Source organism: Lolium rigidum, chromosome 4 (genome assembly GCF_022539505.1).
Source record: "Lolium rigidum isolate FL_2022 chromosome 4, APGP_CSIRO_Lrig_0.1, whole genome shotgun sequence".
In the NCBI taxonomy this organism is placed as follows: Eukaryota; Viridiplantae; Streptophyta; class Magnoliopsida; order Poales; family Poaceae; genus Lolium; species Lolium rigidum.
This window is the reverse complement of record NC_061511.1, coordinates 151005796-151032435: the sequence shown is the minus strand read 5'-3', so window position 1 is coordinate 151032435 and position 26640 is coordinate 151005796. Positions and strand designations below refer to the sequence as shown.

Below are 26640 nucleotides of genomic sequence, written 5' to 3'. Positions count from 1 at the left end.
TTCGCACGCCACCGCCCGTTCCCGCGCGATCTTCCCGCCTCTTCTCGTCTGTTCCCGCGCTTTCTTCCCGACGCCGGCGTCTATAAAAGGTCTCCCGGCTCATCAATGGTAGCCACCACACCCCGCCGGCAACAAACACAGCCCTCGTCGCTCCACGGCCGTCTCCTCCATCACCGGTGGCAATGGCGAACCGCCCGGCGATGGCCACTTCCCTCCACCGCCGTCTCCTCCATTGACGAGCCGGCTGCGGCGTGCGGCGCTCGAGGAGGCACTCGAGGAGGAGGCCCGCCGGCGGCGTGAGGCGCAGCGAGGCGGCGGATCTTGCGGCGTTCTCCGCCCTGCCTCCGCCGCCGAGGAGGCCGCGGCGGCAGCAGCGTGGCAGGAGCAGCGGTGCGACACCGTTGCGGCGTTCGACGCCTCGACGGGACAAGAGGCGCGACGGCGCCGGTACCGGGAGGAGATGGAGCCGCGATGGGCTGACGAGCGCCGGCGCCCGGCGCGATGAGCGGCGGCGCTGTTCCGTGAACGGCGTGACTCGATCGAGCGCCGGCGGCGTGAGTCGATCGAGCTCCAGCAGCAGGCGACGGCGGAGGAGCGTCGACAGCGGGAGTCGGCGCTTACGGCGCTATGGGGGAGGCGGGCGGAGCGGTTGGCGGCGGCCGACGCGTATGCGGCGGCGATGATGGAGGCGCCAACAGATGTGGAGGAGGAGGCGCCAATGGAGGAGGAGGCCGAGGCGGAGGAGACCGAGGTGGAGGACGACGACGACGACGACGACGACGAGTTCGACTGGTCCGACGACGACGCCCCGCACCCGGACGAGACGGCCGATCAGCAACGCGCCCTCGTCGAGTCCTTCGAGTCGGAGAAGAAGCTCCGGGACGACGCCCGTGCCCGCGAAGAGGCGGAGATTCGTCGCGCCATCGAGCTCTCCCTCCTGCCGGCCCGGCGAGGGAGGGCGGAGGAGGACTATCGGCGGGAGCGGCACCGTCCGGCCACCGCCGAACGCAAGGAGAGGAGGCGCGCGCAGGAGGAGCTGCGGCGTAGGGGAGGCGACGACGGGCGGGGCCGTCGAACGCGCCGCCGGGCGGTCGATAGCCTAGGTTTAGATGAAATCTAGCCGTTTTCATTCAAACTTTGTAATATATAATCAAAATTGAATGAAAACCTTTATTTTCGTGCACAAATATTCATTTGGGGGCGGCGTTTGGGGGACGCGGCTGGGGAGCGACGTCCCCCAAACGCGGCACGAGCAAAACACGTCCCCCAAACGCTCAATCCGGCGCGGTTTGGGGGACGGTTTGGGGGACGCGACTGGAGATGCTCTAAGCGTTAGCCACGACAAAGGTAGTGCCCCAAAGATATGTCCAAGGATCTTTCTCATATCTCCTTGCTTAGACATCAGAAATTGCTCAAACCGGTGATATTCCTTATAGGCAATAACAGACAAGGGAAGCTGAAATAAGTCAAGAAAAGACACTTGCTGCAGAGCATCGTTACAAGAGATGTGTAGATTTGAGGCAAAAGTTGCCAGTCTTGCCAAAGCAAGGTTGAGGACCCATTATGCAGATTACAGAAAGCAATTTCCTTAAATTTTGGCACCAACTTAAGACAATCACGCCACCAGAAAGAACAATCAAAAGCTTTAGCCGGCGGGAGGGGCTCACTATAGTATTTTTCCCAAATCAGCTAAATCAATGGCAAATCTGCTTATTTGGTCAATGTTTTTCTGATCATCTCTTGTCGGACTCTACTACGCATAGTGGATAAGTATAATTCTGGAAGTCCCGGTGATCTAAGATTAGTTGGTTGTTACGTGTTGTGTTCCCTGTCCTTGACATGGAAGCAGACTTGAGAAATACAAATAGTTGCATGACGTGTTTTCTTCAGGTAAGAAAAACTAAAATCGAATTCTAACTATTTGCACTTCTCATTAACTGTGTAGGAATGCTACATAATGTTTTGTCTCGGTTATCTAGTCTGATCAAGTAAAAAAAAGTTATCTAGCCTGATGCTGCTTCATGTCAATTATCTATGCATTGTCACGTTTGTATGTAATTTTTTTTTTGAAACAAGGCCTTGCCATTTTCATTAATTAAGAGAAGGTTTTTAGGACAGATGCCTTGTCGACGCCAAGGACTTTACAAACACACTTACTCTCCCGGGATTACATTACTCAATAATTTCGCTTCGGCCATGCTCCACATTTTGGCCTCGTCCTTGATCTTTGTGATTACCATGTGAGCCGGCGAGGCTTCATGATGGAAGACTCTTGCATTTCACTCTTTCCAAATCTCCCAAGACACAAGTATGAGGAGCGAGGCCATAGCCTTCCGGGGGCTTCCATGTCCCAAGGCCAACTTCATACACCAACCAAAAACGCTTTCCTCGTTAACCCAAATCGCGTTGCCACAACAAGGTAGAATGGCATTCCAAATTCTTATGGAGAAGCGATACTTGAAAAGAAGGCGAGACGCATACTCTTGAACTTGATAGCGAAGGGCACAATTTTCATAATTTGTCTAACCTCTTCTAGCCAAACGGACCACCGTACAAACTCTATTTTGCAAAACTAGCCACGCGAACAACTTGCACTTGGGAGGGGCCCGAGCCTTCCAAATAGCAGGTTTAATTGTAGTGAGAGTGGTGCCTTCAAATTGCATATTGTAGACCGAGGTGGCGGAGTAGGAACCATCTTTAGTAAGCTTCCAAGAGGTTGTGTCTTTTACACCCCTTCGGTTGTTAGGTCACGAAGGAGAAGAGAAGAGAATATGGTTCAATGGACTTTTGGGCTTGGGCGAGTAACGGGCTGACAAAAAGAGGCCCATAAAGTGCCTATTTATCTCTTATATATGTGGTCTAAGTGCTAATGCGTATATAATTTGACTGGTTAATGCCTAGCCGATTAAATCAGTTAATCGACACAATTCGTATTAATGTAGGGAAGTGAGCTTAGCTTACTTGGTTGGGGGAGTGGATGTACAGACCCAACACCTGAGTTCAAATCCCCGTGGACGCGAATTTAGGTTCCTATTTATACTTGAGCCCTAGGCTAGACCTGGTACTCATGCAATTTATCTTCAGGACTATGTTTTAATCTTTACCAAGATTAAAAATCTTAGTACTCATGTTTAATGGTTGTGTGCATTTCCAGTTGGTGCAGAGGCCGAGAAGTGAAATTCTCCCCATCTTAAATTATGGATCATGACTTGGTAAAAGCATGAAACCTAAAGTTAATTCTTTCAGCATTCGAACAGTTGTTGGGTCTTAAGATTAACTTCCATAAAGTGACTTGTTCTGTTTCGGCGATGCCAAAGACGGTACCAACCTATATGCCGAGTTGCTTGGATGTGGGATTGGTTGTTTTCCAATTAGTTATCTCAGTATTTCGATTCATTATCTGACTGTGGCTGAATGGAAAGTCGTTGAGAAAAGGCTATAGAAACATCTATGTAGTTTGAAAGGTAAATTACTATCCCTTGGGAGAAGATTAGTTTTCAGAAATTTGGTGCTTACAAATATGGTATTCTATATGATTTCTTTCTTCCAGTTGCCCAAAGAAGTCTTACTAGATTGGATTATTTCCGATCAAGATTCTTTTGGCAAGGGGACAGTGAGAAAAAAATCGGTTGACGAAATGGAGTGTTGTCTGCCATCCAAAAGATCAAGGTGGACTTGGTGTTCATGATCTTGAAGATAAAAACAAGGTCTTGCTAGGGAAATGTCTGACCATATTGTTAACTGAGGATGATGTTTGGCAGCAATTATTGTGGAAAAAGTATGTGGGTTCAAAAGCAATCTGTTAGGTCATTTGGAAACCAGGTGATTCACACTTTTGGGTCGGTATTATGGCAACTAAGAAGCACTTTTCCCATATGATTCTTTCTTCATCAGGAATGGGTCGGAGATTAGGTTCTGGGAGGATAGATGGTTGGGAACAACCACTTTTCGCGAACAATATCCATCGTTGTACAGTATTGTTCGTCACAATAGATATACCTTGCAGAAGGTGATGCTTCTCCACCCTATATGACATCGATGCGTGATCTTATTGGCCCCCGCCTAACTAGTTAGAATGAATTGCTATAGAGGTTAACTTCAATCCAGTTGGTTTAGGGGACTGATGAATTTCGTTGGAGCCTCACCACCAATGGTGTATTCTCGGTAAACTCCATGTATAAAGCTCTTATTATACCCAGTCAACCGGTTGTCAACAATAAATCCATCTGTAAGATAAAGATACCTCTGAAAATAAAAGTTTTTTGCATGGTATCTTCATCGGGGTGTGATTCTTACTAAGGACAACCTTGAAAAACGCAACTGGCAGTGCTATAAGGAATGTGTTTTTTTCACGAAGATGAGACAATAAAACACCTTTTCTTCAACTATCGGGTTGTTAGATCTATATGGTCAATCATTCAGATGGGTTCTATCTTATACCCACCTCGTAGCATTGCAAATATTTTTGGTAAATAGGGTGGACCTTAGGTATAAAACGCTTATCAGAGTAGGCGCAATTGTTGTGGTATGGTCGCTTTGCTATGTAGAAAAAGACAATGTTTTTAATGATAAAAATTCTTCTATTATGCAGGTCATTTACCGATGTACGACTTTGCTTCGTTCATGGTCGCCACTTTAGTGATTGGAGGACCGCTACCTCTTTACGAAGGTGTCTACACGGTTGGAGAATACGGTCAAGGAGTTTATTTTCCAACATAGGCGGCTGCATAATCGACGAATTGAAGCCAATGAAGCTCTCTTTGTTTACTTTTTAGTACTCTTAGAAAAGTCACAATGGGAAGTTCATACACTAGTATCATGCACATGATACTAGTTTATGATACTACCCCCACAATGCATAGTATTATAGTATCATCGTATTTAATGTTTTGTAGAATCTCAATGCAAATTTGTGTACATGATGTGTTTGTAATTAAGTTTTCTACTTTTACGTGCCATGATACGGTATCATAAATCATATTATGATACCACTCACATCTCTCACCTTATTACTTCGTGCGCCACATCAGATTTTTGCCAACATGACATGCATGATACTACTTATGATACTCCCATTGTGGCTAGTCTTATTTTGTGAGACATGATACTCGGACAGCTGTGTGGATTTTAGTTATGCAGATACTGAGTGTAATGCTTAAATTTTTTGAGTAATGAAGCGGCATTTATAAAAAAAATCAAGCAATTGACGATTATGGATTTTCTTACAAGTAACAAATTGATACATGTGAAAAGATAGAATTTAGTGCTGAAATATGGGTTAGCAGGAGACTTTTTTTTGTAGGCAGAGCAAATTCGCAAAATCGCGATGGCAGGATCGGTGTCAGACCGACGTCCCTTGCATTTTCCACGCACTGACACACACCTCGACACACAGGAAAACCAAACGGACGACGACAAGATCGGTAGTACAGGACGCATCGATCCCAACGACCGGCCTAGATCCGACGCCTGGCCATTCAAAACAAAAACCCGAATTTCAAGCTTAGTCACAGCTGCCACCGTACCTGCCGAAGATCAACTAATGTCTGGGTTTGTGCGTGATCCATGTCTCCTCCCACCGGATTTCCATCGCCTCCATTTAGTTCCTTTCATTGGGGCCCAGACGTGCTTGAGGCCGCCTTCAGGAGCTGATGTCAAGGAGGTAATGGATCTGTGAGAGGAGGGAGTACTCTAGAGAAGATGATATGGAGCCGGAGGGTAGGCATGGACGGGAGTAGAAGACAAGGAGAAGGAAAAACATGGCGTGAGCTGCCACTAGTCTGTGTGGACTGTGGAGGTTGTATGGTTACGAAGGAGAAGACAAGAGGATGTATGGTTCAATGGACTTTTGGGCTTGGGCGAGTAACGGGCTAACAATAAGAGGTCTATATAAAGTGCCTAATATATGTGGTACCACTAGATAAAAACCCACCAAATTCTTTAAAAAAAGATAAAAACCCACCTTCATGAAAGGAAGATTCCTCCCGCGCATCGCACGAGGGATTGACGCGTGTCGGTCTAAGTGACGCGGCGAGTACTAACCCGCGACGCGAGATAAGGTTCCGCGACAGCACGAGTACAAACCAGCCCACCGCGTATAGATTGGTTTCAACGCGCGCGGGGCGCACGTTGACCTGGCCCCGCACACGTAAAGATTACATCTTTGCATCTTCTGTCTATCTACTCCAATTACACTTAGCTAAAAACACGAATACATTTACAAACAAAAATGAGTACAGTTTCACACAAACATACGAGTAGAGTTACATACCATACACGAGTCAACTACACACATGAGCGAGTACAAATACAACTGCACACACGAGTGAGTACAGGTACAGAAGTACAGTCGTGCACACGAGTAAGCACAGGTATAATCGCACACATGAGTTACATAAGTACAGTCGCGCACACGAGCAAATACAAGTACATAAGCACATGTACATTATCGCACACGAGCAAGTACAGTTACTTAGTAAAGAAAAATTACATCGAATACACTAAAAATAGAATTACTTATTAGTTGAAGCACGAGTACAGTATGTACACGAGTATAACAATACTAGTATTAGAAATACGGAAAAAGGTACCCTAAAATCTACCAATATAAGATCTAGTTTTGAAGATCTCGACGCGAGATCTTAAAAGTGAAAATGGACGACGACAAGATCGATAGTAGAGGAAAGGTAAATCAGTCCGTTTGGTTTTCGTGTGTGTCAGTGCATGAAAATACGCGAGATTTTTCTAACGATCTTGTCGTCGTCCGTTTGGTTTTCGTGTGTGTCAGCTAATCGGTAGAATTCATGTTAATTTTTAGTTCAAATCCTGTTCGAGCAATTAACAGCTATCGATTTTTTTACCAATTCATTTATGTGAAAAAGGTAAAATTTGGTGCTGAAATATGGGTTAGCACGAGATTTTTTTTGTTATTTTACGCAGAGCAAATTCGCGAAACTTTACGTGCCCCTTCCCTGCCACCGCGACCACGATGGCAGGATCGGCGGATCGGTGTCAGACCGACGTGGCCGCCACTCCGCCACCGCCAGCGAGCCACCCTTCGTTTCCATGCACTGACACACACGACGACGACAAGATCGATAGTACAGGACGCATCGACGCTAACGACCGGCCCAGATCCGATGCGTTCCCATTCAAAATAAAAACCGCCGCGCGAGAGAGGAAGATGAACAGGAAGAGTCCGCGCCGCTCCCGTCGTCTCCCTCGCCGCCGTACGCAAGCGTAACCGCCTCCCTCGGCTCCTTCCGAACCGACGGCAACGCCCGTTCCCCGCACGGACGTCACGAGCGGCCGGGACCGGGAGCCGTAGCCCCCACGAACTCCTCCTAAAAACCAAACCAAACCTAATGGCCCCGCCCCCACGTCGTCAACTTCTTCTACTCCACCTTCTCCTCTTCCTCTCTCTTCCACTTCTCCGGATGGGTTCCGTCGCCGCCGCCGTCCCCGAAGGCGATCGCGACCCCGAGGAGGGCGCCCGCGCGCTCCTCGCGCTGCTGCAGCGGGTACAGTCGGAGGCGCTGCGCGCGCTGGGCCCGCGCGACTTCGACCCCAAGCTCTACGTGGACCTGCCGCTGGCGCCGGGCGCCGACCTTGCCGCCGCCTCGGCCGCGCTGGCGTCCGTGGCCACGCGGGAGGAGATGGAGGCGTACCTCGCGCGGTACTTCGCGGCGGCCGGGTCCGACCTGCTGGCGGCCGACCCGCCGGACTTCGACCCCGAGCCGCGCGGGTTCCTGCCGCGCGTCGCGGCCGGCGGCGAGGCGCGGGCGTGGGCGCTGCAGGTGCACGCGCTCTGGAAGGACCTGGCGCGGCGGGTGGCGCCGGCCGTGGCCGCGCGGCCCGGCAGGCACACGCTGCTGCCGCTGCCGGGCAGGGTCGTCGTGCCGGGCGCCAGGTTCCGGGAGGTCTACTACTGGGACTCCTACTGGGTCGTCAGGTACGTACGTACGCCGTGCAACTCCACCACCTCTTTGCTTCTTCTTCTTCCTTGCATCTCCCGGACCCCGGCCGGCCGGCCCCTCCATTGCTCCGTTCCATTATTGGTCCCTAGCGAGCTCGTCCCCGGTCACCATCGTCGGAAAGTTTCGATCACGTGTCCTTCTTCCACTTGTCAACTAGTCGTGCAGCCTAGGTTGCTCTTTTGACTCGTCCGGGCTTACGTGGTGGAATACTACACTTGTTTCTTCGTGCTTTGTCGCGTATCTATGGATGCATCTGCCGCGCGTACTGTGGGCGGCTGGACCCTTTTTCTATGCCAGAGGTGGGCGTAGGACTAGGATATGGACGTGGTGTTCTGCTAGCCGGCGAACCGCCGGGACCAGGCCATTAAATTTGTCCAAATCAAAGTTTTTTAATACTGTATGTGATGTTGTTGTTGACGCTAGGTTGGTCCATCCGTCCTTGGTTCCTTCAACAGTTCAGATCGTCAGGAAACACAAACTTGGAATTATACTTACCGTAAAATGCAAGATATGATGATAATTACATTTCGTACTTATTGATGAGATAAGTACATTTGGTCTTCTCAAATTCACTCCATTTTTTTTGTAGCCTTGTTGCAACCTTATAATGCTCCTGTCTTCTCGAAGGTTTCTTCTAATATATAAAGACACACTTGGCGTGCTTTCGAGAAAAAAAGAGTTTAACCACATGTTAAGATTCATTTCGAATGGAGTGAATTTCACCGTATCTACGAGAAACGAGAGTTGAAAGAGATAGAATGTAAGTACACTAGATTTTGCCATACGAAAAATGGAACGAGGCTTGAGGCCTTGAGCTGAGTTGAGATTCATTTGGAGTAGAGTTCACAAAAAAAAAAACTTTGAGGCCCCGTTCGGTACAGGTGTATTGCTCGGGTTGCAGTGTATTTTCCCAAGCCAACACACTAGTACACCAAAAACTCTCTGCATACGGATCGACAGACCGAGCTTGAACGGGATGAGCCCGGTTGGCTACTCACGCCTGTGTTTTCAGCCAATCCCCATTAGATAATATACTAGCCAAAACTCCTGAAAACTCTCATGCCGAACAAGGCCCGAGTGGATTCCTCTAAAATACATATGCGATTCCAAAGAGGCCCTCACTTTTTGAGAACTGGGATCAAAGTGACTTTGCGATCCAACGCTCAAGGTTGATCCAAGTTTTAAACTCGAAATTCATGTTGTGAGAAAAATCTAGTAAATCATATATCTTTCAATGTGTATTCTGGGAAAGTTTTGGATCACTGGTTTATGATTTGATAGCATTTATTTTCTTTCAATCTAAAGAGGTCCTTAGTTTTTGTCACAGTATTGCATCGTTTTTTGTGGCAGAGTAGTGTAACAGTAATTCCCACAGCAAATGCCTCAGACGCTGATTTCTGCTTTGTCATTTTGTTCTTCTTTTTCTATTTCTTGTGATATGTGTGCTTCTCTTGCCTTGATGCATGCAGAGGCTTGCTGGTGAGCAAAATGTATGAAACGGCAAAAGATATCGTGCTTAACCTTGTATACCTTGTGGAGGAATATGGTTTTGTTCTCAACGGTGCAAGATCGTATTACACTAATCGAAGGTGACAACTCTTTCTTTGCAGTACTGACTATTACTTCTGCCACCAGTCACCACTCACTAGGACTTGGTCGATGCATAGCAACCGGAGTCATTTTCTTTTGTCAAATTACTCCCTCCGTTACATAATTCTTGTCGTTATTTTAGTTCAATTCAAATTTGAACTAAAATAACGGCAAAAATTATGAAATGGAGGAAGTAATAATTTGAAGTTATATTCCAATTAATTACAGAAATATTGTAAACGCGCTATATCTCAGCACAAGTAATCTGATATGTGCTTTCAACTCTGCAGCCAACCGCCACTTTTAAGCTCGATGGTTTTAGAACTATACACGGCCACAGGTGATTTGGGCCTTGTGAGGAGAGTATTCCCCTCTCTGATGAAAGAGCATAGCTTCTGGGTATCAGGTAACCGTTGATAAAAACCATTTCTTAGCATCCCCTTCTGCAATCCCACACTGTCAAAATACAGTCTCCCTTTACAATGGTTCTGTTATGCAGAGCTTCACAACGTAGCAATAATGGACAATAATGGATGTGTGCATAACTTGAGTCGCTACCAGGCTATGTGGAACAAACCTAGGCCAGAAAGTGCAACAATTGTAAAGTCTTTAACTTTGCTGATGTTGTTAATTAACTATGCCGGTTTTAGTGAAATTTTTTCATGTAAACGATGAACTAACTATGTAAGGACTATGCTGTTTTTAGGATGAGGAACTGGCCTCAAAGCTTAATTCTATAACCGCTAAGGAAAAATTATACCACCAGATTGCTTCAGCAGCTGAAACGGGATGGGATTTCAGCTCTCGATGGATGAGGTTGGATATCCAGTGACTCATGCTTTTCTTTTTGTTTGGCTAAGAAGTAACTCCTGAATTACCACTTTATTACCAGCAAAGGGGATGCTAATTCTTTCTTTGATTAATACGTACCTTATGTTGTCTATAACGATCTCATTCTTTGTGAAGCGATCCAACTGACATGACAACCTTGGTAACGACTTTCATCATACCGGTGGACTTGAACACATTCATATGCAAGGTAAGGTATGGATCTTGCATTCTAATCAAATTTCATGATCCAGATTTAGCATGGATTTGAAATGTCACAGCTGGTTCAGCATCGTATTTTTGTTCATTCTGTTAAATAGTTCACCATAGCTTGGAATATGCTTACTGGGCAATAAGTTGAAGTTCTCAGTTGTTTTGGTTAATAATGGTCTTAAATTGTACTTGGTCCTTACCTTTATACGCAATACAGATGGAACGGGACATAGCGGTGTTTGCTGAACTCATTGGAGAGAAGGCAACGGCAGAAATTTTCTCAGAGGCTTCAAAATCGCGGCATACGGCAATCGAGACTATTTTGTGGAATTCTGAGATGGAACAGTGGCTTGATTACTGGCTTCCCCTCGATGGAAACCAGGTGCTCAGAAAGCTTACCAAGGATATCAGCTTGCTCTCTTATAATCCTATTCGGTTGAACACTTTCTGATGGTATTAACTTAGTACATTACCGCTTTTGTTCTAGGGAGTCTACAAGTGGGAATCGAAGTCACAGAACCATAACATTTTTGCTTCTAACTTCGTACCCTTGTGGTTGAATGCACATAATTCAGGTGTGTCCCGTATGTTCCCTGTCTCCCTGTGTTTGTTTTCTCATGCATAGTGGCGCAATGCCAGTTGACCAGAATTCAGGAAGTACCAAAAAGAATAATATGTAGCTGCGTGTTTGTCATAACTCATATGATAATCCTGTAAAATGAACTTACCTATCAAAGGGTTGGAAACTGCATGGTCACTGTACGCACCTGTTCGGTCTTTCAGCTTGTTTATCATTTTCATAACATATGATGATATGAATTTCGTCTCTACTCTCTACCAATTATTTGAAATGTTAGACCTGGAGAGAACATGGGGATAAGTTTTGCAAGAGAAAGTTAGTGATTATGGTTGTTTGGAACTTAACCAGGTTTGATGCCGTTCCTGGATGAAGCCAAATCGGTGAGAGTCATGAGAAGCCTCCAGACATCAGGACTGGTCTATCCTGCAGGAATAGCAACTTCAGTATCAAACACAGGGCAACAATGGTTAGTTTCCTGAAATGGACATTTCGAGATGGTCAAACTACCTAGTGCACTTGCACATGAAGTTGTCTGGTTTCCCTTTTTAAAACGGGTGTTCTGATAATTAAACAGGGACTTTCCAAATGGGTGGGCACCATTGCAGCATCTGATAACCGAGGGATTGCTGAACTCTGGTTCGACAGAAGCAAAGAAGTTTGCTGAGGATATTGCTACGAGGTGGGTGAGAACCAACTATGCGGCCTACAAGTCAACTGGCGCGATGCATGAGAAGTACGACGTGGAGGCCTGTGGTAAATCTGGAGGAGGCGGTGAATACAAACCCCAGGTATGGAGTTATATGTTACAAATGAAAGTAAAAGACTTTCCATTTGTGTTAAATATGATGATGAACATGTTTGTACTTGTTGATAAATGTCAAACCATACATAACTTAGAAGTTATAAATACCAAGACTGTCATATTGCCAGCCTTCTCCTATCGACATATCTTCTGTAATTCTAAGCTGACATCCCTCATTTTGTAGACTGGTTTTGGTTGGTCCAATGGTGTATTATTGTCGTTCTTGGAAGAGTTTGGGTGGTCCCAGGACAAAGAAATAGGATGTCTATCATGATGGATCAAGCAAGCAGCCTTTTCAGAAGCAGAATGTGTCTAGGCATGCAGGTTTATAGGGCGATTGTTTTTTACTGAAAGTGCCCTTCTTCTAAGCTTTCTTGAGAAATTATAGAGAAATGTGTGTGTGTATTCATTTTCATACAAATTGGCAATGCAGTCTGTTTTCTTACTTGATCTTCCATGTATGTAACTAACCGTTGCGTTGTACCGGTGAACTGTCCCTGAACAGTCGCCTCACCTCCCGTTGTTTACACCGTGAACGGCCTTGTAGGGCAGGATCTTTATCATCTTATACAGAATGGCCCGATTAGGGCTGCAGGGAAAAGCTCTAGACTTAGGAGCAGGTCAATATCGGTTCGTCTATCGGTTCGTCTTTTAGCTTGATTTGAGATAGACTCGAAAAGAAATGAGCTGAGTCTTTTTTTTACCGCAAGCTCAAGATAAAGAAAAGGAAAACTCTAAACTAAACTTGTGATTGTAACCATTCCTTGAAGAATTCGACATGTTTCTTCTTCATTCTATGAGCTACCATTCTAAGCTCCTGGAAAAAAATAGCTTTCTAACTCTCAAAATTGGTCTCTGATTATTAAAAATCTTATTATTCAGGCTGAAAGAACAATGATGATCTCCATCGAAAAAGACAATTTTAAATTGCCTTAATATCAGCAAAGACTTCCATAACAGATAGATTCATTGTTCTTTGCGGACAAACAAAATCCCAACACCTTTCAGCAAAAGGGCATGACTAGAACAGGTATACCAACGTTTCCTCCTCTCTGCATTGCAAAAGTAGTACAAGAGTGTGAAGGTAAATGGCAGTTGTTTTCCTTCCTAGCAGATTTCTGGTATTCTGCCTGTCATGTAACAACAACCAAAAGAAAATTTTATGCTTGGCTTGGCAAGAATATTTCCAAATCCATTTGAATTGTTGAGCCGGCTGATATTCCATCATCAGTTCATATGCTTTTTGAGTCATGAAAATGTTGCTTCCCTATAGCTCGACTCATCATGGTTACCATCTTGAACTTTAACTAAATCATTGTCACAAATTTCTTCCACTTCCTCAAACTCATGAAAAGCTTGTGAGAAAGTGGTAAATGAAAAAGATCTTGGAGATATTCAGTGTGTATGACCTGATCAACTGTGAAGTGTGTCCTCTTTGCAAATGTGAGTCTCATGAAAAGCTTGTCGAGAAAGTGGTACATGAAAAAGATCTTGGAGATATTCAATGTGTATGACCTGATCAACTGTGAAGTGTGTCCTCTTTGCAAATTTAAGTAGGTGAGTATTGATCGTAAAACCACTTTTGAACTTGGGAGTATATGCTCTTGGTACCTGAGAACATATTTTAAAATGTCAAAAAAAAATTAAACAAAAATTTGGCGCTTATATGGCGATATTATATGTATGCACGTCAAGTTTCACGGAATCAACATTTCTTGTGTCCTATGTGAAAAAGATACATAAATGTCTTGTGAAAAGCTTTTTTAAAGCATCAAAATTTGTCTTTTTTACACACGACACAAAAAATGTCGGTTTTCGGCAAAACGACTTTATGAACATATAAATGTCGAGATGTATGCGTCAATTTTTTGTTCAGATTTTTTAAATATGTTTAAATTTCATTTAAAAAATTTGGAGTATATGCTCCCGCATGCAAAAACGCCTCATGTATTGATGTCTTATATAGCTGGATTGGAAAGTGAGCTGATCTTGACCGAACTCTAGCTCGCTCGACTATATGGATGTAACATAAAAATAATTAATAGTGTTTATATTAAAAGTAAATATGATAATTTATTAACTTATATATTATATTACATTTATTCCTTCTACTGTGGACAATTTAATTTAAAAAATCTAAAAGTTTAACTTATTCTTTTTATATGTTCTGGATGGTATTTTTTTTCCTTTCACATGCAAGTCTTAACTAGTTCATTATTGGTAAGCTTCAAGCATATGATTCTTACGAGATTTTTCCTCGAACTCTCACTTCTCAGGCTTGATGAGGATCACCACATGTCATCTTCTCTCATCGTACTTTGACTATAAGTGAGTTGTGGGCATTTCTCGAACGGGCTTCGGGCCTGGCCGGGAAAAGCTCGACGCTAAACAGAAAATCCCGTGAAGCCCGACCAAAGCCCGTCAAGCTATTGATCCTCGGGCTTGACCGGGCTTCAGGCCCAAGACCGGCCTAAACCGTTATCGAGCCTAAATCTGCGACACAAGCCTCGCATGAGCATGCAAAAGACCGTCAAGCCGTTGATCCTCGGGCCATGCCTCTTCCTTAATCGCCAAAATACAAAGCCCATGCCCATCCTAGCCTGGCCACCAAGCCTAAATTTTCATCCCATGCCCGACCCATCGGTGCTATTAGGATTTTCGGGTTAGCTCGGGCTGTCCATGCCCAGCTATACTTTTGACGCCGACCTATGAAAAGATGCCTAACCCACATAGAGATACATAACCCATTGTAAATATCAGATTAGTCTGATTTAGTTTCCATACAATTATAACTACGGGTGGATCGAGAGCTCGTGCAAGTAGCACAAGGGGATCAGTACCCATGTCCAAGTCCATATTCAACATCCAATACCATTTCAAGTATTGGAGCCACTTCTCCATCTGATTCCTATATAGCGAGTGTTCCCTAAAACACTGCGTGTTGAAGTTGTGTCCTTCATCGCCTGAGGGGATCAAATCCTTAGGGGCCATCTAACAAGTGTTCATTGTACTAGATTTAGATATTTTGTGCAATCTAGATTCATATTTTTTCCTATTATTTTTATCAAATAGCATTCCACTTGACTTCATTTGTAAGTTGAATTTACCCGGCTAGCGGCTCCAAATCACAATAGGATTTAGAATATGTTTCATTGGGTGGAATGAGTTCTATATGATGGAGAATTAGCTTCATTCTTGATTAGATGATATTATGAAATCTGAGTTGCTACTACCGGGCAGAGCAAGAGGTAAGTCCAACAATCAAGAATGTTTTCTCTAATTGCAACCCACCTATAATTGGAAAATTCTTAGTTGGAAGTTACGTACGAATCACGACGCAATCTAATTGTTTAGGAGTCGGCTGAGCTCTAACTTAAATCTCAGTCTGCAAAGCATTAGCAAACTATTTTTAGGGTTTCTTTTGGAAATATACATATGCACCTACTGGCTCCCACTCAATCTGAGCCGCTAGCCTATCATCGAACGGTGGAATGCAGGCATGTATCACCGCATTTCCTCCCGGCTCCTAAACCCTGAGATTCCCCACACTGATAGAAGAACAGAGTCGCTCAGCTCTGAACGCCGCCGCGAGAAAGAGCCATGGCGGCCGCACTGCTGCCGGAGACGGCGTCGCGGCTGCTGACTCCGGAGACCCTCCGCACGGCGGCCAAGCAGTCTCAGGGCATCCACCTCGTCCCCATCTCTCTCCGCCGCGCCATCAAGCGCTACCTTCGCGGTAACGCCCCGTCTCACCCCTCCCTCCCGCCCGCCCACCACCTGCTCGACGAATTGCTCAGTACTAACATGTTCAAGCCTAACGCCGTGCTCGCGCAGACCAGGACAAGACGCACATGCACAGAAAGGTGCTGCTGCTCTCCTCCTCCTTCGAGCGCGCAAAGGGCACCGGTGTGGAGCTGGCTGCGGCGGCCACCCGTGGGGCGCTCATTGACGATCCCCACGCCCCTGTGGACGCTGAGCAGCGGACCGCGCGGTGGAAGGTTCGTTCTGCCTACGGGGATATCGGCCTTCAGTACCGTGCGGATGAGACGGTGGCGTATGTCGCCTCCCGCATGCCTGCAATCTACGCCGCATGCCACCGCGTGCTCCGTGAGGTCCAAGAACCACCAGGCCCCGTTTGTTGTTTTGTTCTTACGTCCCCAGTGAGTTAAATTTCGCCTGTTGGGATGTTTCGGTGGACTGAAGCGCGGCTTTGCAGGTTCGTCGGAGATCGCCAGATTTTGCACCAAAGAATGTGTTGGACTTCGGAGCGGGGCCAAGCTCAGCACTTTGGTGTGTAGAACTAATTGATATTTTATGAGTAAGAGTTTCAGTTTACACAACCTTAGTGTTGTTGCTTCAAGAATGCAGGGCAATGAGGGCAGTGTGGCCGAAGTCAATAGAGAGGGTTCATTTGATCGAGCCCTCCAAAGAAATGCAGAGAGCGGGACAGACCCTTCTTGATAGTAAGCTGACATTTTTATGTTTTTTGCTTAAATGATACAATGATATCGGGATGATGTGATTGTTTACTAGGAGTAGTGTTTTCAGGTAGCATCTGATTTGACAGTATGTTAGAATCTGGTTAATGATATGTTATGGAATTGAAAATGATTTCACAACGTTATGATGATGGATCCGACAACCAAAGCTATATTACCGCAAAGTTATTTTAAAATTGGAAATGTAAATTCCATTATTGTGCTTTTATGTAGGTAACTTGGATTATCATTTATTGGTCATCGCTTACCATTCCCATAGTGACACTTTTAATGACAAACACTGAGAGTTGCTGATTGCTTTGTTAGTACTTTTTAAATTTCAGATTTGTCTATGTGCTGATAAATGTTCTTTATACTGTTTGCTCGTTTATATGTTGAAGGATTTTCCGCTTCCTACAAACTTTACTGATAAATTTATTGACACTGTTTACTCTTCAAACATTCATAGATTTGAAGGGATTGCCACTTATCCACAGTTATGGTAGCATCCAAGAGTTGAACCGCAGCATCGAAAAACATGAGAGAGGCCACGACCTTGTAATATCAGTAAGTCCTTTGACCTGTTTCCTTTGTAATGTTTCATGATGGTGGTTCAATGGACATTGCAATTGAAGAACTACTTCAGATCATGCTGTATTGAATTGTTTTCTATTATAATTCCTTATTATGTTTCAACCTTCATTGAATATTTTCCCTCTCTGTGTAGTCTTACGCACTTGGTGAGATTCCTTCGTTGAATGACCGTATAACAATTGTGAGGCAGCTTTGGGACCTAACAAAAGATGTTTTGGTAATGACCCCTTCTCTCTCATGTATGTGCACGCTTACAGGAATGTTCTTGTGACTCTTTTAAATGTTATTCATTGTTAGGTTTTGTTAGAGCCTGGAACTCCTCAAGGGTCAAAGATTATAAGCCAAATGCGCTCATATATCCTTTGGATGGAAAAGAGAGTATGAGCCCGCTGCATGATTCAGTATTCAGATATTTGACATATTCCTTGATTATGTAACATAAAAATAATGTAATATTTTTGTGCTCCCTAGAAGTGCCGCAAAATCGAGAAATCCACACGCGGTGCCCCAAGTGAAACTAAGAGCATTGTTGCTCAAGAAGCTTTGCTGAAAAATGGTGCTTTTGTGGTTGCCCCGGTGAGTTGAAATTGCAAGTGCTCCAATTTTTGTTTGTGTTCCCGGATAAAACTAAATTCATACTCCATATCAGTGTCCTCATGATGGTCGGTGTCCATTGGAGAATTCAGACAAATACTGCCACTTTGTTCAGAGATTGGAGAGGACATCAACACAACGTATCTACAAGGTTCCTTATCTTTTCCACCCATTCTAGTACTTTTATGTCTTTCTTAGGATGCACTCATGTCAATCAGTTGAAAGTTTTTACATACCATACATCTGAATCACTTGAGGTATTCAACAACGTCACGAATTTTATTCTCTGATAAACAAATGTTATGCTGAACATGAGTTGCATGATTTATTTTGATTGGTAGTTGCTGCATGTAGGATAGGCTTGAGTGCTCTCTCAAAATCAGTAATTTAGCACTGGATGATTGCAACTTATGAATCAAATCTTCATATACTTTAATGGTTGTGGTTTTCACTTTTGAAGAGCTCAGTGAAGCATTTCCTTTTTCTTTACTTTGTAAGATCTAGAAATTACTTCACACCTCTCAACAAATAGCTGAAACTTCGTAATTATTAGGCTTTTAAACTCCCTATTTTTTATGCTCACTGCAGAGGTCAAAAGGTGTGCCTTTGCGTGGTTTTGAGGACGAGAAATTCTGTTATGTTGCTTTAAGAAGGGGCAAGCGACCAGAGTAAGGGTTTGCGACTTTGAAGTCCAGATTTATCCTATCACCACTAACTCTACACCCAATCAATCATATGCAATTCTCACTTTGCTTAGATTATCATTGCCATATGCTCCTGGAAGTATATGCTGGACTTAATAATAACAATTCTTCCTTATCTCTGAACTAGGGAAGCTTGGCCACTTGATGGCATGAAGTTTGATACTCTTAAAGAACGTCATGCCAAGAGAAACCCAGAAGATTTTATCATTGACTATGGTGATTATCTATTCATGATTATTCGGCTGGTCTTTTCATGTATGAATGTTTTGAAAATCATGTACGCTCTGTGCTTTTTGCTCAGATGAACAATTTCCAAGTGAGGAAGATGAAGAAGCTGTTTCTGGCGATGAGGACAGTTCAGTCCCAGATGACAGTTTGGTCCCATATGCTTCTGATACACAAGAATTAAGTCTGTTCCATGAGAGTGGAGCAGAGGAGGAAGATGATCCCATCCGTGCTGGTCTTGGAGGAGGTTGGGGCCGGATTATATACAGCCCCATTCGAAGAGGAAAGCAAGTACAGATGGATGTTTGCCGTTCTACCAAAAGGGATGCATCCGAGGGCGCGTTCGAGCGTGTCATTGTCACACAAAGCAAGAACCCCGCCTTACATCTCCAGGCCCGGAAGTCTCTGTGGGGTGATCTTTGGCCATTTTAAGCTACATAATCTTCAAGCTTAGTTGTAGCCAAATCTCTTTAGTGGATTTGGTCTGTGAAAGTGGAATGTGGTGCTACTACTAATTTTTGCTTCATGGCTGTTTTTTTCCTTTTTCTTTTGGAAAGGTGCCTTATCAGTATATTTATCTGCAACAGAGCTAGTTAGCAAACTTGGTCTCAAATTCTCGGTATCAAGGATGTGCCAGAGTTCTGAGGTTGGAACTCTGCAGCATGTCAACGCTCTTCATCAACAATGTAACTCATCTTTGTATAATAATTACAGCTAGTAGCGCGAATAACTCAGGATGTGCCAGACCTCAACATTCTGTTTTTATGATCAGATTTGCGTGAATATCTTGATACATTTTTACACCTCAAGTAATTTATCATCGGGCTGTGCTTAGAAACTCCAGGGGTTTGGGGTTGACTAAGCCAACCACGCAGCCAGTTTCGTTCAATTCATAGGATTCTAATTTGTAAGACCTGCTTGATTTGCCTCAGCGGACTTCTGTATAACAACATATTAAGAATCAAGATGGCCAATGGCGTGGATACGTGGAAACCTGGCATCATTCACACAAGATTTATTGCAACCGTTAAGATTCTTATTGAACAACGTATTAAGCTTACTTTCCATGTCTTTCTCTCCAATGCGAAGTATCTTCTTAATTCTTATCGTTCATTATGAGAATAATATAACCCAACTTACTAACTTAGTGACCATAGTGAACTTAACCCAACACCTTACAGCAAAGAGCCAACGACAAGCATGCTGAAATTTTGTTGAGCCGTTGAGCGGTACACAAAAATCAAGCAATCTAGTTTAGCAAAAGACACCAAGGGCTGCAAACATGCAAAACTCTTTTAAACAAAAATCAATATGCATTTTGTTGTTGTAAAGATTACTTAACAAACTAAAGCACGGAGGTAGCAATTGCACCATGTCTAAAAACCTACCCACTCCGTTTAAAATAATTGAAGTTCTAGTTTTTTCGTAAGTCAAACTATCTTAAATGTGACCAAGTTTGTATAAAATACCAACATTCCATCACACCAACTTAGTTCTATTAAATTCATCTTACAATATGTTATATTTAAAAGATATGAGTTTGACCATAAATATTGATACATATTTTATGATTTTGGTTAAACATAAAGACATTTGACTTAAAACAAACGTATAACATCAAAAGTTTTGTAACAGAGGGAGTAGCTAGCAAATTGCCGTTAATTTGTTTTCATGCTAGTCTCTCCGTATGAAACGTTTAATCTTATAGGGTCAATAACGTACATCCTTGACTATGTTTTTTAATCGGGATTTGCTAAGTTCTCAGTAGCAAGTTGGGTTGTAACTGGGTTTTTTTTTTCAAGTTGCAAGTGAAGTTGCAATTGAGATTTTTTAGTTGCAAGTGGAAATGCAACTAAGAAAAATTATCCGAACAGTTGGATTTGTTTCGTGATTTGTGTTAGTTATTAGCTGCAACATAAGTTGCCATTAAGATTTGATGATATAATCTGACCGAGAACGAGGTTATTTCTCAGTCAACTAGGTTACTTCTCAGTTGACTGAGGAATAGCCACACCGTTTTCAGTTATAATACATCTACACAATTACTATAAATATATATATATATATGAAAAACATTTTGCAAGACAAACACAACAATAATATTTGTAAACTCCTAATTTAATCTACTCCCTCCATGCATGCAATAGTAGTAACTACTCGTCCGTTCTATTAGCTGTCGCTGATATAGATTTATCTAGACAACAGTGATGCTCGTTTATCGGAAGAAAAATGATGATTCTTTGTATGCGAAAACAACCCCAGGAAATAAGAAAAGCCACCGTGTCACCCCTAGGGCCCTAGCCAAGTCCATATCCTCTTCCTTCCTTTTTCCACTTCGCCTCTCCACTTCTCCAGCAGTCCACCAGTCTCCACGGCCACGGCGGCGCGGCCACCACCACCAAGTGACGGCTCCACTCCTACTTCCGCCGGGCTCCCAAATTCTCGCGCAACATCGCCGCACACTCACCGCCGTACACTCCTCCGGGCTCCTACCATCGGAGGGCAGCACGTCAGTCTCGAAGGTATTCTCCTCCCACAGCCTTCCCCCTCGCCCATATCTACTGGACTGGAGTGAAGATCCATCCCGGTTTGGATTGATTCCTTCTGCTAGTAACATGCCCTAACTTGCTTGGATCGTTCCAAGATTTTTGTTCTCCTTAGCCGTGAGCAATCTAATCTACAAATCCTTCTATCTGGGACGAGATGCTCGAGTTCTTCCAGTTCACTGCCGATTACTAGCTTGCTTCGTGGCGGAGCACCGGTAGCAAGTTACGAATTTTAACGAAACCCTGCTGTTTGACGCTTGCAGGGGACTCAGATTCCTGGCCTGCTGATCGCGCAGGCAGGGAGCGGGAGGAGGATGGGCAAGTTCAGGTTCTGCATTGACCGGGGCGGCACCTTCACCGACATCTACGCCGAGGTCCCCGGGAGGCCGGAAGGCTACGTCATGAAGCTCCTCTCCGTCGACCCGTCCAACTACGACGACGCCCCCATCGAAGGGATCAGGAGGATCCTGGAGGAGTTCTCCGGCGAGTCGATCCCCCGCTCCGCCAAGATTCCCACCGGCATGATCGATTGGATCCGGATGGGCACCACGGTCGCCACGAACGCCCTGCTCGAGAGGAAGGGCGAGAGGATCGCGCTCTGTGTCACCCGGGGCTTCAAGGACTTGCTCCAGATCGGCAACCAGGCCCGGCCAAACATATTCGACCTCAAGGTCTTAAAGTCCTCGAATTTGTATGAGGAGGTGGTCGAGGTCGATGAGCGGGTTGAACTTGTTCTTGACGGTGAGAGGGATGATTCGTCTATTGAAGGGATCTCAGGGGAGCTGGTCAGGGTGGGGAAGCCGGTTGATGTGGAATCGTTGAAGCCTTCACTGAAAGGGTTGCTTGACAAGGGGATTCGGTGTTTGGCAGTGGTGCTGATGCATTCGTATACCTATCCCCATCACGAGCTCCTGATTGAGAAACTAGCTCTGGAAATGGGGTTCAAGCATGTCTCTCTGTCTTCGTCGTTGACGCCGATGGTGCGTGCAGTGCCTCGGGGCCTTACAGCCAGTGTGGATGCTTATCTAACACCAGTCATCAAAGAGTACTTATCAGCATTCATGTCAAGGTTCGATGGGGGATCTGAACCAGTGAATGTGCTGTTTATGCAGTCAGATGGTGGTCTTGCCCCGGAGAGCAGGTTCTCTGGGCACAAAGCAGTATTATCAGGTCCTGCAGGTGGTGTTGTTGGTTACTCGCAGACCTTGTTTGAACTTGAGACGTCCAAGCCACTCATTGGGTTTGACATGGGAGGTACATCCACCGACGTCAGCCGCTATGATGGAAGCTATGAACAAGTACTCGAAACCCAGATTGCTGGGGCAATCATTCAAGCTCCCCAGCTCGACATAAACACAGTGGCTGCTGGTGGCGGGTCGAAGCTTAAGTTTCAGTTTGGGGCTTTCAAGGTTGGGCCAGAATCGGTTGGAGCACACCCTGGTCCAGTTTGCTATAGGAAAGGTGGTGAACTGGCAATTACTGACGCTAACTTGATCTTGGGAACTGTCATTCCTGAGTACTTTCCGTCCATATTTGGTCCTAATGAAAATTTGCCCCTTGATTATGAGGCTACACGGAAGGCATTTGAGGATCTTGCTGTTGAGATCAACTCTTACCGAAAGAGTCAGGATCCATTAGCAAAGGGCATGACAGTTGAGGAGATTGCTCTTGGGTTTGTCGATGTTGCAAACGAGGCAATGTGCCGACCTATACGCCAATTGACAGAAATGAAGGGGCACGATACCAAGAACCATGCACTAGCGTGCTTTGGTGGTGCAGGTCCTCAGCATGCATGCGCTATAGCAAGGTCCTTAGGCATGTCTGAGTTACTTATTCATCGTTATTGTGGCATACTGAGTGCATACGGGATGGGCCTTGCTGATGTTATTGAAGATTTGCAAGAACCATACTCTGCTGTTTATAATGCAGATTCTGCTAACGAGGCATCTCGAAGAGCAGCTCTTTTGGTAAAGCAGGTGAAAGATAAGCTAACAGAGCAGGGATTTGGAGAGGAGAGCATCAGGACAGATTCATACTTGAACTTGAGATACGAGGGAACTGATACAGCAATCATGGTTAAACAGCCTGAGAAAGAATCTGGATGTGATTATGCTGATGAGTTCGTGAAACTGTTTCAACAAGAGTATGGCTTCAAACTGCTACACAGAAAGATACTCATATGTGATGTGAGAGTCCAAGGTGTTGGCGCCACGAACATTTTACAACCTCGTGAACTGACACCAATATCAACCAAGCCTGTGCAAGAAAGTTCATGCAAAATTTATTTTTCATATGGATGGCAAGAAACTCCACTGTACAAGCTCGAGAATTTGGGTTATGGCCATGTCTTGGAAGGCCCTGTGGTTATTATGAATGGGAATAGCACTGTGATAGTAGAAAAAGACTGCAAGGCTATCATCACTAAGTATGGTAATGTAAAAATTGAGATCAGTGCATCTCTGAGCACTGTAGAAATATCAGAAAAAGTTGCTGATGTAGTTCAACTTTCTATCTTTAATCACCGGTTCATGGGTATTGCTGAACAGATGGGTCGGACACTTCAAAGAACTTCCATTTCTACAAACATAAAGGAACGGCTGGACTTCTCATGTGCTTTATTTGGTTCGGATGGTGGCCTTGTTGCAAATGCCCCGCACGTTCCTGTGCATTTGGGAGCCATGTCTAGCACTGTATGCTGGCAGCTTAGTTATTGGGGTGATAACCTGCATGAGGGTGATGTTCTTGTAACGAACCATCCATGCTCTGGCGGTAGCCATCTGCCAGATATCACAGTTGTCACACCAGTGTTTAATGATGGTAAACTGATCTTTTTTGTTGCTAGTAGAGGTCACCATGCAGAGATTGGTGGCATCACTCCAGGAAGCATGCCTCCTTTCTCAAAATCCATCTGGGAGGAAGGTGCTGCCATCAAAGCGTTTAAACTTGTGGAAAGGGGTGTTTTTCAAGAGGAAGGAATAGTTCAATTGCTGCAGTCACCCCGGTCTGATGAATTTACCAATCATAAGATTCCAGGAACACGCAAGATTGAAGATAATCTCTCTGACCTCCGTGCTCAGGTGGCAGCAAACCAACGGGGAATAACACTTATCAAAGAACTGATAAATCAGTATGGCCTGATGACTGTGCAATCTTATATGAATCACGTCCAGAAAAATGCTGTGGTAGCTGTGAGAGAGATGCTCAAGGTAGTCGCATCTAGAGTCGAAAAGGAAACGGGATCTTGTGTTATCGAAGACGAAGATTATATGGATGATGGCTCTGTGCTCCATTTGAAGCTCACCCTTGATTCTGTCCGAGGTGAGGCTACCTTTGACTTTGAGGGCACCAGTCCTGAGGTGTACGGTAACTGGAATGCTCCTGAAGCGGTAACAGCAGCTGCTATCATATACTGCTTGCGATGCTTGGTGGATGTAGATATACCCTTGAATCAAGGCTGCCTAGCTCCTGTGAAGATCATCATTCCTAAAGGCTCATTTCTTTCACCAAGTGACAAGGCTGCAGTGGTTGGCGGCAACGTGTTAACCTCTCAAAGAGTTACAGATGTTGTCCTGATGGCGTTCCAAGCCTGCGCCTGTTCTCAGGGGTGCATGAACAATTTGACATTTGGAGATGACACATTTGGCTACTACGAGACAATCGGAGGTGGTTGTGGAGCCGGCCCTAGCTGGGGCGGTACAAGTGGTGTTCAGTGCCACATGACAAACACAAGGATGACTGACCCGGAGATCTTTGAGCAGCGGTACCCTGTTCTTTTGCACAGGTTTAGCATCAGAGAGAACAGTGGAGGTTCTGGTGTCCACAGGGGCGGTGATGGCCTTGTAAGGGAGATCGAATTCCGCAGGCCTGTTGTTGTGAGCATTCTTTCTGAGCGACGGGTGCATGCTCCCAGGGGACTGAAGGGAGGGGAAAATGGAGCTCGTGGCGCAAACTATTTGGTCAGGACAGATGGCCGCAGAGTTTACCTTGGAGGGAAGAACACTGTAACGGTTAATGCTGGTGAGGTTCTTCAGATTTTCACTCCTGGTGGTGGCGGTTTTGGCTCTCCTTGATGCTGTTCTTGTGGACGCTCGTCTCCTTTTTTCTTCTTCTGTATTTCTATTTAAATAGAATAAAACTTGCACAAACATTATCTGGTACAGATCCCAGCTGCCACTGATGCTTCTGAGGCATTAGGGCTGAATAAATCTTGATCATTGCTTGTCAGTATTCTTTTGGCATCAAAGTAATACCGTGAACCCACTTTTTGAAAAGTGCGTTTGTGATGTAAAAACATGTTTTAAAAATCGAAACACAAAATGAATCCAAAGGTGATCTCAAACATGTGCCCTGGAAAAAACCTTTTATTTTGCCTCGGCAAAAAAGTGAAATTTTGCAGGGCTATATAGCAGTATATATGTGACGTATTTTGTCTTTTTAGATTCTAAAATAAAAAGTGGTTTCTCCGTGAAAACTTTCTACGCACACATGGAACATGCATGTGTACCCCATTATTTTTATTTTAGAATTTTTTAACATTTGGAAAATACATTTCCCATCTAGGTTCACGTGCATCCAGGTTCAACCGGGACTTTTCCTACCGTCTAATAGTTACTCTTGAAGATGACTGCGTTGCTTGTTTCCTTCCTGCATAGCCCAGGCCGTGGCCTCATGTTCTTATCTGGGATATACGGTACATTTTTTTTTGGAATGACAATAGGAGAGCTACTGTTTTCATTGCAATAGTGGAGATAATTTATACAAGGATTAGGAAAGCCTAAACTGAATGATAATTCTACTTATATGTGGCACTGTCGTCTTGGTCATATTGGAGTGAAGCGCATGAAGAAACTCCATTCCGATGGACTTCTTGAATCACTTGACTTTGAGTCACTTGATAGACGCGAAGCATGTCTAATGGGAAAAATGACTAGGACTCCATTTTCTGGTACAATGGAGCGAGCTACAGACTTGTTGGAAATCATACATACTGATGTGTGCGGACCAATGAGTGTGGCATCGCGCGGTGGTTATCGTTATGTTATAACCTTCACGGATGATCTGAGTAGATATGGGTATATTTACTTTATGAAACATAAGTCCGAAACTTTTGAGAAGTTTAAGGAATTCCAAAGTGAAGTAGAAAATCAACGTAACAAGAAGATTAAGTTTCTGCGTTCTGATCGCGGAGGCGAATATCTGAGTTATGAGTTTGGCATGCATTTAAAGAAATGTGGAATACTTTCATAGTTGACACCGCCGGGAACACCGCAGCGTAATGGTTTGTCCGAACATCGTAATCGAACTCTCTTAGATATGGTTCGATCTATGATGTCTCTTACTGATTTCCCATTATCATTTTGGGGTTATGCATTAGAGACAGCCGCATTCACTTTAAATAGGGCACCATCTAAATCCGTTGAAACGACACCGTATGAATTATGGTTTGGAAAGAAACCTAAGCTATCGTTCCTTAAAGTTTGGGGTTGTGAAGCTTATGTAAAGAAGTTACA

General features: G+C 44.5%; 3 protein-coding genes across 3 annotated transcripts; all 3 read left to right on the top strand.

Annotated features, from left to right (window-relative positions):
• The first annotated feature begins 6653 nt into the window (after positions 1 to 6653).
• Positions 6654 to 12548, top strand: LOC124647640 (probable trehalase). The gene is given in 13 exon segments (XM_047187548.1): positions 6654 to 6686; positions 7328 to 7350; positions 7352 to 7951; positions 9446 to 9565; positions 9857 to 9972; positions 10066 to 10166; positions 10273 to 10382; positions 10533 to 10605; positions 10825 to 10989; positions 11095 to 11182; positions 11536 to 11653; positions 11762 to 11975; positions 12174 to 12548. Coding segments are annotated over 13 exon segments (1851 nt in total). The 3' UTR covers positions 12264 to 12548.
• A 3026-nt stretch (positions 12549 to 15574) lies between these two features.
• LOC124706010 lies at positions 15575 to 19315 on the top strand. Its single transcript, XM_047237684.1, has 12 exons — positions 15575 to 15725; positions 15824 to 16101; positions 16206 to 16279; positions 16358 to 16452; positions 16937 to 17034; positions 17195 to 17278; positions 17359 to 17439; positions 17533 to 17637; positions 17711 to 17806; positions 18244 to 18323; positions 18487 to 18575; positions 18661 to 19315. The coding sequence occupies exons 1-12, from the start codon at positions 15590 to 15592 to the stop codon at positions 19014 to 19016; spliced, it is 1572 nt and encodes a 523-aa protein (XP_047093640.1). The 5' UTR covers positions 15575 to 15589; the 3' UTR covers positions 19017 to 19315.
• A 1601-nt stretch (positions 19316 to 20916) lies between these two features.
• LOC124706009 (5-oxoprolinase 1) lies at positions 20917 to 25354 on the top strand. The gene is made up of 2 exons (XM_047237683.1): positions 20917 to 21106; positions 21394 to 25354. Exon 2 carries the CDS (start codon positions 21445 to 21447, stop codon positions 25198 to 25200), a length of 3756 nt encoding a protein of 1251 aa, XP_047093639.1. The 5' UTR covers positions 20917 to 21106; positions 21394 to 21444; the 3' UTR covers positions 25201 to 25354.
• The last annotated feature ends 1286 nt before the right edge of the window (positions 25355 to 26640 follow it).

Bases quoted from the DNA above. Each gene is read 5' to 3' on its own strand.
- LOC124706010 (XM_047237684.1), top strand. From the start codon at position 15,590: ATGGCGGCCGCACTGCTGCCGGAGACGGCGTCGCGGCTGCTGACTCCG. The intron at 16,102-16,205 runs GTCCAAGAACCA...GCGGCTTTGCAG, and splicing joins GCCACCGCGTGCTCCGTGAG to GTTCGTCGGAGATCGCCAGA. The intron at 16,453-16,936 runs GTAAGCTGACAT...AAACATTCATAG, and splicing joins GGGACAGACCCTTCTTGATA to ATTTGAAGGGATTGCCACTT.
- LOC124706009 (XM_047237683.1), top strand. From the start codon at position 21,445: ATGGGCAAGTTCAGGTTCTGCATTGACCGGGGCGGCACCTTCACCGAC.